Source organism: Schistocerca americana, chromosome 8 (assembly GCF_021461395.2).
Source record: "Schistocerca americana isolate TAMUIC-IGC-003095 chromosome 8, iqSchAmer2.1, whole genome shotgun sequence".
Lineage (NCBI taxonomy): Eukaryota > Metazoa > Arthropoda > Insecta > Orthoptera > Acrididae > Schistocerca > Schistocerca americana.
The window spans coordinates 324,659,718-324,673,443 of NC_060126.1; the positions used below are offsets into that span (position 1 = coordinate 324,659,718).

A 13,726-nucleotide genomic window follows, 5' to 3' on the forward strand; every position below is an offset into this window, starting at 1 on the left:
GCGTCATTTGCACAGAAAGCTGTTTCTGCATTTTGTATGTTAGATGGAAGATCGTTTATGTATATGAGGAACAATAACAGACCTAAGACTGAGTCTGGGGGAATCTTGTACGTGATTGTTCCCGTCAGAAATAAGTCCCGGACTACATTGGTTGATTTATGAAGAACAACTTCCTCCCTTCTTTTGGTTAGATATTATGTTATCTATGGTTAGCTGTATACCATGAATCCCACAAAACTCCAATTTATATAGGAGAATACTGTGATTCACACAGTAAAATGCCTTAGGCAGATCGCAGAAAATACAAACCCTGCACTATTTTTTTATTTTCTGCTAGCAGAATCTGGTAAGTGAACACGCAAATGGCACATTTTCAGTAGAGCAACCCTTGTGAAACCCAAACTGTGATTTTCTGAGGATATTATTCTAGCTAATGTGAGACATTATTCTAGGATACATCACCTTCTCAAACATTTTGGGAAATGATGTAGCAGTGAAACAGATCGCTAGTTATTTACATGTATCTTTCAAATGTCTCTGGAAAAAGTGTCTTGACTTAGTGATACACTAAATATTTCAGAGAGGACAAGGCTTATTTATTTGGAACTAAATTTTAACAGTCTGTAGGAAACACTATGAATTCCATATGAACTTTCAGTTTTGAGGGAAAATATAATTTTCTTTAATTTCGCAGGAAGAAGTTGGTGATATATTTATGTGACTGAATTTTATAAGAGTTTTTTTCAATGTAGTGCTGTGCTTTCTCTCTTGAACGGTTTCTCGCTATATTTTCCGCTATATTTAAGAAATGTTTATTAAATATTGGGAATGCTACCGGTAGCAACTGCTACCTGTGGCCCATCATTTACATGGCTTCCATTTAAGTCAATAGCTATGTTATCCTGTTCTTTGGCTGGCTGCCGTACCTCTCGTTCCACAGCACTCCTAATAGCCTTGAATCAGCTTAATCACTCACGCTATGCTTTTCTTTTACGTGTATTTCTTGTGCCAGTAATTGGGTTTTGAGGTTTCTGCATTACGTCATATGCAGAATTTACAATTATAGTTCAAACAACACATGTTACCTTCAAACCATTCACTATCATTCGGTGCATATATCGTATTCGCTTTCGATATGAAGACCTGGAAAGCAAATATTCAGATCTTGCCTTAGTGAAAAACGATTTCACTCACGTTTCTAAGTGTGAGGGTTCCATGTAATATTCATATAATATGGATATTAATATTAATATGAATATTAATATTCATATTCATATAATATTCATATAATATTCATATAATATGAATATTATAATCATTACCATTTTATTGAGGAGGCAACCACCGCAGGATAAAGAAATATTTATACAGATTGCAAATGGGAAGTATGGCAAAGACAATAACAAAACAAATCGAAAGTAGAAAATACAAGAAAAAATTTAGTGCGATATATTTCTTACCTGATCTATTATGAGGTGAGCAGCCCAACAATAAAGGTAAACCTGGCCTCCTGGAATGGGAAGAAAAGAGATGCATTTGATAACTGTAGTGATGTCAGTGCTCTGTGAAAAGAAAACACAGGAATCACACATCAGGAAAAAAACTGCCTTCATATTACCGTATATATATATATATATATATATATATTTACAAATGATTGAAGCGATTTCACAGCTCTACAATAACTTTATTATTTGAGATATTTTCACAATGCTTTGCACACACAAACAAAAACTCAAAAAGTTTTTTTAGGCATTCACAAATGTTCGATATGTTCCCCTTTAGTGATTCGGCAGACATCAAGCCGATAATCAAGTTCCTCCCACACTCGGCGCAGCATGTTCCCATCAATGAATTCGAAAGCATCGTTGATGCGAGCTCGCAGTTCTGGCACGTTTCTTGGTAGAGGAGGTTTAAACACTGAATCTTTCACATAACCCCACAGAAAGAAATCGCATGGGGTTAAGTCGGGAGAGCGTGGAGGCCATGACATGAATTGCTGATCATGATCTCCACCACGACCGATCCATCGGTTTTCCAACCTCCTGTTTAAGAAATGCCGAACATCATGATGGAAGTGCGGTGGAGCACCCTCCAGTTGAAAGATGAAGTCGGCGCTGTCGGTCTCCAGTTCTGGCATGAGCCAATTTTCCGCGGGCTACGCGTGAAACTTGCCCGCACGCGTTCAACCGTTTCTTCGCTCACTGCAGGCCGACCCGTTGATTTCCCCTTACAGAGGCATCCAGGAGCTTTAAACTGCGCATACCATCGCCGAATGGAGTTAGCAGTTGGTGGATCTTTGTTGAACTTCGTCCTGAAGTGTCGTTGCACTGTTATGACTGACTGATGTGAGTGCATTTCAAGCACGACATACGCTTTCTCGGCTCCTGTCGTCATTTTGTCTCACTGCGCTCTCGAGCGCTCTGGCGGCAGAAACCTGAAGTGCGGCTTCAGCCGAACAAAACTTTATGGGTTTTTCTACGTATCTGTAGTGTGTCGTGAGCATATGTCAATGAATGGAGCTACAGTGAATTTATGAAATCGCTTCAATCATTTGTAATAGCCGGGTGCCAAGACTTAGCACTATAATTGTTGTAGCCCTATTAGAGATGTTCATCATACAGCGAGTCCCACTTAAGGTGAATACCCTTAATATGTAGTGTCTGTTTCAATATATAAAAAAGAAATATTCTGTTAAGTGTTTGGCCGGCCGCGGTGGTCTCGCGGTTCTAGGCGCGCAGTCCGGAACCGCGCGGCTGTTACGGTCGCAGGTTCGAATCCTGCCTCGGGCATGGATGTGTGTGATGTCCTTAGGTTAGTTAGGTTTAAGTAGTTCTAAGTTCTAGGGGACTGATGACCACAGCTGTTAAGTCCCATAGTGCTCAGAGCCATTTGAACCATTTTTGTTAAGTGTTTCTACACAAAGAAATAATAATTTACTGTGTAGTTAACAATCATAACTTTTATTCTCCACTACACGCATATGGAACCATTCTTCGAGTTTAACGACGTCGCTCGTGAAAAGGAGAAGAAAGTGAACTAGAGTCTGGAGAAGGTATTATCGCTTAAATACCTTTGTGATATGCAACAAGTGAATGGCGGTGGTTGGCGGTGGTGCAAGTACAGTGGAGCTGTAGCTTCATTACGTCATGCTTATTTTGTGATGGTGTAGCTCGACCCTATGCCTTATTTCTCTGGTAATTGTGTAAAACTGTCGCAGCAACTTCAGAAAATAAACCACCCCGTCAAAATATCAGGTTTGTTATCACCATAACAAAATACGTATCCCGTACTATCACTATTCGAACATATTGTTTCGAAACCTTGAGTTCATGGATTGAGACGTGTGTTTATGGCTCGTATGCGCAGAACAGTCTGAAAGGAGTTGTCATCTATACATATTATAAAAATGGGTGTTATGTATGTGTGTGCGTCCCAGTTTTTCTCCTAAACAACTGGACATATTTCAACGAAGCTTTGTACACAAATCCCCTACTGTCAGGCAACAATTGCTGTTGTGTTAAGAACCAGTTATCAGTCATAGTTTAGGAGACATGATGCCACAAACAACGAGATGCGTGAAAAACTGCTGCTTCATGCATGACGTTCTTAGCACTAAGTCTTCACTACTAAGACACTTCTACAATCGAACCAGTTTAAGGAAATCACTGACACCTGACACCGCTTTTGACATCTTCCGTTGCGAAGCACAAACGGCTGTGGGCGAAACTGATAGCGTTTTGTGGGGCCACGAAGATGCTCTGACATAGAGATGTTTACAAAATGCCGTTGCAGATGCGAGAAGTAGCTGCGCCCAGCCTACAGAAACTGAACGGGATCTTTGTACGACTGTTTAATAATTTCAGAGATGTTTTCACGAATACATGGAAATGAAATTTTTTCGATATTGTACTACAATCTCAGTTCATTTCTTGTTTTCGTTTGTATTAGAAAATTGGCAAATTCAGTGTCCGGGAAATGCCTAGTTTTGGTCAGCAATTACCTGGAATGAACATTACCTGCACAGCAGCAGAATAGTCAGTTTCCATCTTGCCAACTTCTAGGTCCCTTGTATAATCAGAATCTCAAATGGATTTTTATGTCTCCCTTAGTTGAATAAAACCATTCACAGATATAATATGTGTAGTTACAGAGCCGCATAGCAAGTGATCTGAATTGTGGTACATGTACTGAATTGTGTGCCAAACGACTGCACCAAGGACAACCCTGTCTGTTGTCACGGAAAAGGCTGCTGCCGGATAGACCCATAGTTTCTATAGTACTGAATATGTCATTGACATTATGAGTACCATTTTTTTGAACCACATGCATAAATTAGGGGAACGTGTTGTACCTTAAAACGCTTCTCTTCGCTTCTAGGGAACCCTGTAACAGTACTCTTATACATGTTCATATTTAATTTGATATGATAGCATCCACCTTACGTGTGCTGCAGCACTTTTGGGAAATTACAAAAAATTGCTCCAGAAAAGTAAAATTTTACAGGTTTAAGAAGTTTTTCAAGGTATAACTTGGTCATATACCAGGGAACAAATTTTCTACTCGAACGTAATAGTGTTGCAATCGAGAAAAATGTCTTTACTGTACTTAGTAATCTGTGTGTTACATTATTAATCTACTACACACCAATAATCAGTATGCAAAATCAAATTAAGGAGAAGTATTATAAAAGTCAATCACAAATTAAAAATATTTTGAAACAGAAGCTGTTAGCATCTAACACAAATTTCCGTTTTGGAGACAGAGATAACTGTTCAGACACTAAAGAAACTCAGTTCGTTTGCAAGGATCACGTTTTCCATTATGGAAACCTTCCTTTTCAAAATAGAAGATGGTGTACGATCGATGACGTATGGCTTACTCGTCATTAGATTATATATCTAGCTTGAACAATTTACAGAATTTTATTCACTATAAAACTCTGTTACTGAACAATTAACAATATCCTCTTAACAGCTTTAATACTCGTTTATTATACGGAACTTATGTATATATAGAGCTCTTAATATTTGCGAATGGTGCACAAAACACAACCTCATCTCCCACAACAAAAAGTAGTAAACGCCTGATATTGCTTATAGTGGTTTTGTCGAGCGTATTCTTTCATGTGGTTCTAAGATCGGTCACTAGAAAACATCTCTGACACACTATCCCCCAAGTAGAACATTCTCCTCTACTCAAGCGGTATTGTCTGCGACATACAGGAACTTTGGTGAATGATAATTTCGTAAGTGACCTTTTAATAAAAGCTTGGTTAGAGCTATAATTGTTCACAGAGATTCTGGCGTGCACTCTCAGTTATTAGGATGGTATTGTTAAGAAAGCAGTTGGGATTAAATTAGCATATGACCTTATAAACAGAGATATCAGCTACTGTTGAAGCCATCACCTGGCTAAATTCCCTTCAGCTGTTTGAACATAACAGATAGGCAAGAACAAATATATGGAAGCATCACAAACACAACACGTTAGCGTGCCAAACAGTGCAGGAAGCCCAATGGAATTAAAAACAGTTTCTAGCCACAAAGTATTTTACGTTCTTGACAGCCACAGCTGTTGAAAGGCATCATGTTAAAAATAATTCCTTTGACAACTGGTAAATTCTTGTTTTATTGATACACAATCGGTTTCACAGCCCGAAAGCCACATTATCAGGTGCAACAACGTTGAAAGGTCGTAGGGTATCCATCTCTCCAACTCAAGCTATATTATTCAGTGATATTGTCTACTTTATAGTGGCGAGCAAAGGGTGCCTTGTTGTAAAATTTGCCTGGATCGGTGTGACGGAAGGGCAACCAGTGTTGGAAAAGATAGAAGCAACCCACACAAGCGACTTAAGTCTTCACTGTTCATATGATGGAGCTGCCGTAGTTCCACACAGCGGCGGCTGCTGTGTAAGAGCACAAGAGCACGTGAACACCCTAACTTTCGACTCCTTGCGGATTTTATTGACTATTTTTCCTTCAATGCTGTTAAACGTAACGTGGATGCTGCAAACTAAAAGATACAGTACCTAAATCTACCCCGCTACTTTTCCTGTAGACTCAGTGAAACTTGGGAACAGGGTCGCGAGCACACCTTCAGCTGCGCACGTGCTAAGGAGGTTTTGCGCTTTATGTAATTGCCTTACAGCCATCTACATACGGACTTGATAAACAACGTGCACGCTTCATGATGCGCGCAGCTAGCCCTTGTCGCACAACTAGAAGCTTAGGCCAGTGCCCCAAGTGGTAGCACACTGTGGCCAACTTTTATTCCCGTTCGCTCGGCATAAATCCTCCTAGATGACAGCACACTCCTCAGATATGATAATTTACTCACCATATCCTGTAGTAAAATTAGATTGGACGTCAGTATATTTTAAAATTGTACTGACAGTAACCTACATTGTGGGTTTCTGAATGAGTTATATTAAATTATGAATTTTACAATACAGTAATTCATTTAAGGCACTGAGAATCATAACGGACTAAAGCACATCAAAGTCGGCTGTGAGACTGTAATACTTATGCTTCGGAAATCTGTTGATCTTATAGTGAGTCGGGTTTATCTGTGCTGAGAGGCTACATTGTATATATGAAAATTCACAAAAAACTATATTTCTGGATTTTCTGATATTTATTTAAACGTGGGATCGACGGCGATGTGCTTTAGGCACTTAAGGATCTCAGCGCCTCATTTGTATTCTAGACAAGTCACCTTTTTGACAGACATCACTGCTTGAGATTAATCGTTTACACAGACGGCACTTTGTGTTTGGACTTGGTTGTTCACTGTGAGGGAATTGGCTTTCATGTGCAGAGTAAACATGAACTGTGTTGGATACATTTTAAATGTTAACAGAACAGTAAAGCTGTGAGGACGGGTCATGACTCGTGCTTGGGTAGCTCAGTCGCTGGAACACTCGCCTGCAAAAGGCAAAGGTCCCGAGTTCGAGTTTCAGTCTGGCGCACAGCTTTAATCTGTTAGTCTCCGCTGTAGAGTGAAAATATCATTCTGGGAATAGGAAAATAAATTACCAGGAAAAGTTAGCCTCAATTGGACTAGGGCCTCTAAGAACCGATCCTTTGATTGAGACAGTGACGAAATCAAATAAGCGTGATCACAAGCGAACGTTTAACAAGGAATTGTACAGTTAGCACAAGTTGTTGTGTGTGTGTGCAGCGTAAGAATATCTGATTTTCAGCCTGGAAGTAAATTTGTGGACTAATACATCTGTTAGGCATCTTGTACATTTGTCCGAGAAAATGGAAAAGCACGAAAATTCTCACTTACACTAAAATGCTAAATGAAGAGCTGTGGAAGCTTACACATTATTTTGTTATTGCCATAAACTGTCCTTAATTATGTACAAAAACAATTCTTGCGTTTGTCAGATAAGTTACACATATTATTATTATTATTATTTCATTCTTGTCTCAGACGTTATGTCTGGTTAAAAATGGAAGGTGACGCGGACCTTGATCAAGCGTGACTTCCTTTTAACTGTACGGTATATGTTACATTGCATTTAGGAACTTTCGGGTAATTGAACAAGTGTCAATAATTACAGATTTCTGTAGTTGTATATATAAGTTTGGATGTAGCTATATTGCATTGATGTACTGGTGGATATTGTGTGGTATGACTCCTGTAGTTGATAGTATAATTGGTATAATGTCAACTTTATCCTGATGCCACATGTCCTTGACTTCCTCAGCCAGTTGGATGTATTTTTCAATTTTTTCTCCTGTTTTCTTTTGTATATTTGTTGTATTGGGTATGGATATTTCGATTAGTTCTGTTAATTTCTTCTTTTTATTGGTGAGTATGATGTCAGGTTTGTTACGTGGTGTTGTTTTATCTGTTATAATGGTTCTGTTCCAGTATAATTTATATTCATCGTTCTCCAGTACATTTTATGGTGCATACTTGTATGTGGGAACATGTTGTTTTATAAGTTTATGTTGTAAGGCAAGCTGTTGATGTATTATTTTTGCTACATTGTCATGTCTTCTGGGGTATTCTGTATTGCTAGTATTGTACATCCGCTTGTGATGTGATCTACTGTTTCTATTTGTTGTTTGCAAAGTCTGCATTTATCTGTTGTGGTATTGGGATCTTTAATAATATTCTTGCTGTAATATCCGGTGTTTATTGCTTGATCCTGTATTGCAATCATGAATCCTTCCATCTGACTGTATATATTGCCTTTTCTTAGCCATGCGTTGGATGCGTCTTGATCAATGTGTGGCTGTGTTAGATGATACGGGTGCTTGCCATGTAGTGTTTTCTTTTTCCAATTTACTTTCTTCGTATCTGTTGATGTTATGTGATCTAAAGGGTTGTAGAAGTGGTTATGAAATTGCAATGGTGTAGCTGATGTATATATATGAGTGATTGCTTTGTGTATTTTGCTAGTTTCTGCTCGTTATACAAAGAATTTTCTTAAATTGTCTACCTGTCCATAATGTAGGTTTCTTATATCGATAAATCCCCTTCCTCCTTCCTTTCTGCTTAATGTGAATCTTTCAGTTGCTGAATGTATGTGATGTATTCTATATTTGTGGCATTGTTATCGTGTAAGTGCATTGAGTGCTTCTAGGTCTGTGTTACTCCTTTTCACTACTCCAAATGAGTAGGTCAATATTGGTATAGCATAAGTATTTATAGCTTTTGTCTTGTTTCTTGCTGTCAATTCTGTTTTCAGTATTTTTGTTAGTCTTTGTCTATATTTTTCTTTTAGTTGTTCTTTAATATTTGTATTATCTATTCCTATTTTTTGCCTGTATCCTAGATATTTATAGGCATCTGTTTTTTCCATTGCTTCTATGCAGTCGCTGTCGTTATCCAATACGTAATCTTCTTGTTTAGTGTGTTTTCCCTTGACTATGCTATTTTTCTTACATTTGTCTGTTCCAAAAGCCATATTTGTATCATTGCTGAATACTTCTGTTATCTTTTGTAATTGGTTGAGTTGTTGATTTGTTGCTGCCAGTAGTTTTAGATCATTCATGTATAGCAGATGTGTGATTTTGTGTGGGTATGTTCCAGTAATATTGTATCCATAATTTGTATTATCTAGCATGTTGGATAGTGGGTTCAGAGCAAGGCAGAACCAGAAAGGACTTAATGAGTCTCCTTGGTATATTCCACGCTTAATCTGTATTGGCTGTGATGTGATATTATTTGAATTTGTTTGGATATTAAGTGTGGGTTTCCAATTTTTTATTACTATGTTTAGGAACTGTATCAATTTAGGATCTACTTTGTATATTTCCAATATTTGTAGTAACAATGAGTGGGATACACTATCAAAAGCTTTTTGGTAATCAATGTATGCATAGTGTAGCGACCTTTGTTTAGTTTTAGCTTGATATGTCACCTCTGCATCTATTATCAGTTGCTCTTTACATCCTCGTGCTCCTTTGCAACAGCCTTTTTGTTCTTCATTTATAATTTTGGTCTGTGTTGTATGTGTCATTAATTTCTGTGTAATGACTGAAGTTAATATTTTGTATATTGTTGGTAGGCATGTTATGGGGCGATATTTAGCTGGGTTTGCTGTGTCTGCTTCATCTTTAGGTTTCAGATAAGTTATTCCATGTGTAAGTGTATCAGGGAATGTGTATGGGTTTGCAATGTAACTATTAAATAATTTAGTTAGATGTGAATGTGTTGAGGTGAATTCCTTTAGCCAGGAATTTGCTATTTTATCTTTTCCAGGGGCTTTCCAATTGTGAGTAGAATTAATTGCTTGGGTGACTTCATGTTGCAAAATTATCACTTCAGGCATTTGTGGTATCATCTTGTATGTGTCTGTTTCTGCTTGTATCCACCGTGCATGCCTGTTATGTTGTACCGGGTTTGACCATATCTTGCTCCAGAAGTGTTCCATGTCTGTTATGTTTGGTGGATTGTTTATTTTAATGTGTGTGTTATCCATTGTCTGGTAAAATTTCTTTTGGTTTGTGTTGAATGTTTGGTTTTGTTTCCTTCTATTTTCACTTTTTTTGTATCTTCTAAGTCGTTTGGCCAATGCTTGTAATTTCTGCTTCTTTTCATCTAATTGCTCTATCACTTCTTGTTGTGAGATTTTACCTAACCTTTTTCGTTTTTTGTTCTGACATTTCATTTCTTATAAATTGTGTTAGCTGTACGATGTCTTTTCTCAGTTTTTCTATTCTGACCTGTAGCCTGTGTTGCCATGCTGGTTTTGTGGGTTTCTTCTGTGTGTTGGTTGGTTCTGATCTCTGCCTAGTGTGTATATTTAGTGTAGTGAGTGATCCTATATAAACCAGTAGTTGTAACTCTTCCATAGTTGCGTTTTCATTTATTTTGTTGTGTATGATTGTGTTGATAGTTTTTATTGTTGTTTCGACTTGTGGGTTATTTGGCGGTCTATGCAAGAATGATCTAATGTCTGTATTTGTGTCTTTGTATTCTATATATGTCAGCTGAAATTTTTCTTCTATATCTAACATGTGTGTCACTTCGTGTTCTATTTGTGCTTGTTCTGGTGGCTGTCTTAAGATTTCGTTTTCCTCTGACTGTTTAATTGATGCGTGTTGTTCTTTGTTTGTTTGCTCTGGGATGTTTGAGTCCATTACTGTATTTTCTTATTCTTCTGATCGCACATTATTTTGTTCCAGTATTTGTTGTACTCGTTGTTTGATGTTTTCTAATTCTGACTGGGGTATCCTGTTATTTTTGATTATTACATGGATCTGATCAGCTAGTCGTTGTTCTGTTAAAAATTTTAATTCTGGGTATCTGGTAATAAATGTTGTGTATACTTGTGATCTGTATCCAGTTGTGTTGGTTCCTAGGTGTGTTGCTTGGTAATAACAGAACATGAGGTGTCGATTAACTTCATCTGACCATCTTATCCTCTGTCTTTGTTTTCCTTCTAGGGTGATTGCAGGAAGCATATCCTGCAAAACACCTCTATTTGGATTTGAATCATTTTCCAGTTGGCTAGCAGTGTCGTTACCATTGTGGGCGGGCATAGGGTTCGAGCGTCGTCCCCGAGCATGATGGCGCTTGTCCGAGGCCTCTTTAGTTCTGTCCTGAACCAACTAATCACACTAAAAGGGGGGTTAGCCCTATTAGTGGTTTGTTCTTTTCGTCGCCTTTTAGGACTGGCAGAACATACCGGAGGCCTATTCTTTTCCCGGGCCTCCACGGGAATTATTATTATTATTGTTATTATTACTATTACTATTATTATTACTGTTATTAGTATTATATTCGCAGCGACTGTAGTTGCATAAACTTGTTGATAAGCATAACTGTTGTACGTTCTGAAAGCATAACTGTTGTACAGCAGATGCTATTCATTTCACACTTTCAAATTCATCTGAATCTAAGAATTTGTGAACATACAGAAACTAAAGAAAAATTCGGAGTAGGAATTAAAATTCATTGAGAAGAAATAAAAACTTTAAGGTTCGCCGATGACATTGTTATTCTGTCAGAGACTACGAAGTATCTGGAAGAGCAGTTGAACTGAATGGAGAGTGCCTTGAAAGGAGGATATGAGATGAACATCAACAACAGCAAAACGAGGATAATGGAATGTAGTCGAATGGGAATGTAGGTGATGCTGAGGGAATTAGATTAGCAAATGAGACGCTTAAAGTAGTAGATGGGTTTTGCTATTTGGGGAGCAAAATAGCTGATGATCATCGAAGCAGAGAGGATAGAAAATGTAGACTGGCAATTGCAAGTTAAGCGTTTCTGAAAAATAGGAGTCTGTTAAGATCGAGTATATGACTACGTAGGCTTTCCCGGCGTAATAAGTCTTGAAAGTTTTTTAGGGTTTGCTGCCGGATCCTAAAATCAACTTGACTCGATATTTCGGCGATCCAACTGTTCGCCATCTTCAGGAAATGCTGCTTCTGCTGATGAGTCCCGCTGAGAACTGACGCAAGATTGCAATTCGACGTCCTATATAGGCCACCGTTCAGTACACGGTGCATGCGCCGCCCATCACGGTTTCTGACTTCCAAAACAGGGAGGTGGCGCCGCCCTTAGTGAAACACTGCTGGCAACGATATATCGCAATCAAGGCCGCATCGAAGAACGTTCAGTTTTGATGCGAGATAATACAGGATTCCACATTTTGCTAAGAGGAAACCCATTGTCCCTGTTGATTAAATTATCAGCCAACCTAATTTCGATCGCCTCTTTATACACACTATTCCAAAACCCGGAAATGTTGGCAATTACAACAGTTTCCTCAAATTTCATTTTATGTCTCTCATTCAGGCAGTGTTCTGCTACGGCCGATTTTTCCGGCTGTTGTAGCCTCGTGTGACGGCGATGTTCCACACACCTGTCATTCACTGTGCGAATAGAACGGCCAACGTAAGCTTTCCCACATTGACACGGGATTTTGTACACCCCGGATTTCTTAATTCCCAAATCATCCTTCACAGAGCCGAGCAGAGCCCTAATCTTAGAGGGTGGACGGAACACACTCTTAATGTTAAAACTCCTTAAAATTCGTCCAATCTTAAACGATAAGCCTCCGGCATAAGGAAGAAAGGCCACAGATCTATGTTCCTCTTCGGACACCTCAGGAGACGGTCCAAACTCCATAGCCCGACGAATCTGTTTCTCGGTGTATCCATTTTCCTTAAAAACAGTCATCAAATGCTCAAGTTCTTGGGTTAAGCTGTCTGCGTCGGAAATGGCATATGCTCTCCGTACCAAAGTCCTAAGGCCGCCATCACGTTGGTGTGGTGGATGACAACACTTAGGGTGCAGATACAAATCTGTGTGTGGGCGGCTTTCGGTGAACGCTGTGTCCCAAAGTTCCATCTGGTTCTTTATAAACCATAACGTCTAAAAATGGTAGCATCCCATCATTTTCAAACTCCATAGTAAATTTGATACGGGGATGAAGACAGTTGAAGTGGTCCAAAAACCTGTTAAGAGCATCACGTCCATGTGGCCATACGAAGAAGGTATCGTCCACGTATCTCCAGAAGCACGTTGGTTGCAAAGCTGAAGTCCTCAGTGCCATAGCCTCGAAGTCCTCCATAAATAAATTGGCGACTATGGGTGACAAAGGACTACCCATAGCCACTCCGTCATTCTGTTCAAAAAATGTTACCGTTAAATAAAAAATACGTGGAGGTCAGCACATGACGACAAAGCTTCACCCGCTCTTCATCCAGTTTTTCACTGATCAAACTAAGGGACTCTTCCAGAGGAACTCGTGTAAATAGGGATACCACATCGAAACTCACTAACAGATCTGAAGGACTCAACTTCAAAGATCCCAATCGTCGAATAAAATCCACCGAACTGGATATATGGTGTTCACATTTGTCAACAAATGGACTGAGAGCAGATGATAAATACTTTGCCAGGTTATAGGTCGGTGCACCCAAATTACTAACAATAGGGCGTAGAGGAACCCCTTCCTTATGCAACTTAGGCAAACCATACAACCTAGGCGGAACGGCAACACCAGGATGAAGTTTCTTACGTAAATCATCTGATAACGAAGTCTTTTTCAGCGGTGAAAGTGTCTTACGTTTGATTCTTTCTGTGGGTTCATTAGATAGTCTTCTGTACGCCGGGTCGTTGAGAAGTAAATCCATTTTATTTATGGAGGACTTCGAGGCTATGGCACTGAGGACTTCAGCTTTGCAACCAACGTGCTTCTGGAGATACGTGGACGATACCTTCTTCGTATGGCCGCATGGACGTGATG

General features: G+C 39.0%; 1 protein-coding gene across 1 annotated transcript in view; it reads right to left on the bottom strand.

Annotated features, from left to right (window-relative positions):
* Positions 1–13,726, bottom strand: part of LOC124546009 (odorant receptor Or2-like) — a 52,285-nt gene that overhangs the window by 14,595 nt on the left and 23,964 nt on the right. Inside the window, exon 3 of the mRNA XM_047124980.1 lies at positions 1,461–1,562. Within this exon, the coding sequence (XP_046980936.1) occupies positions 1,461–1,562 (102 nt within the window). The remainder of the gene's footprint in view (positions 1–1,460; positions 1,563–13,726) is intronic.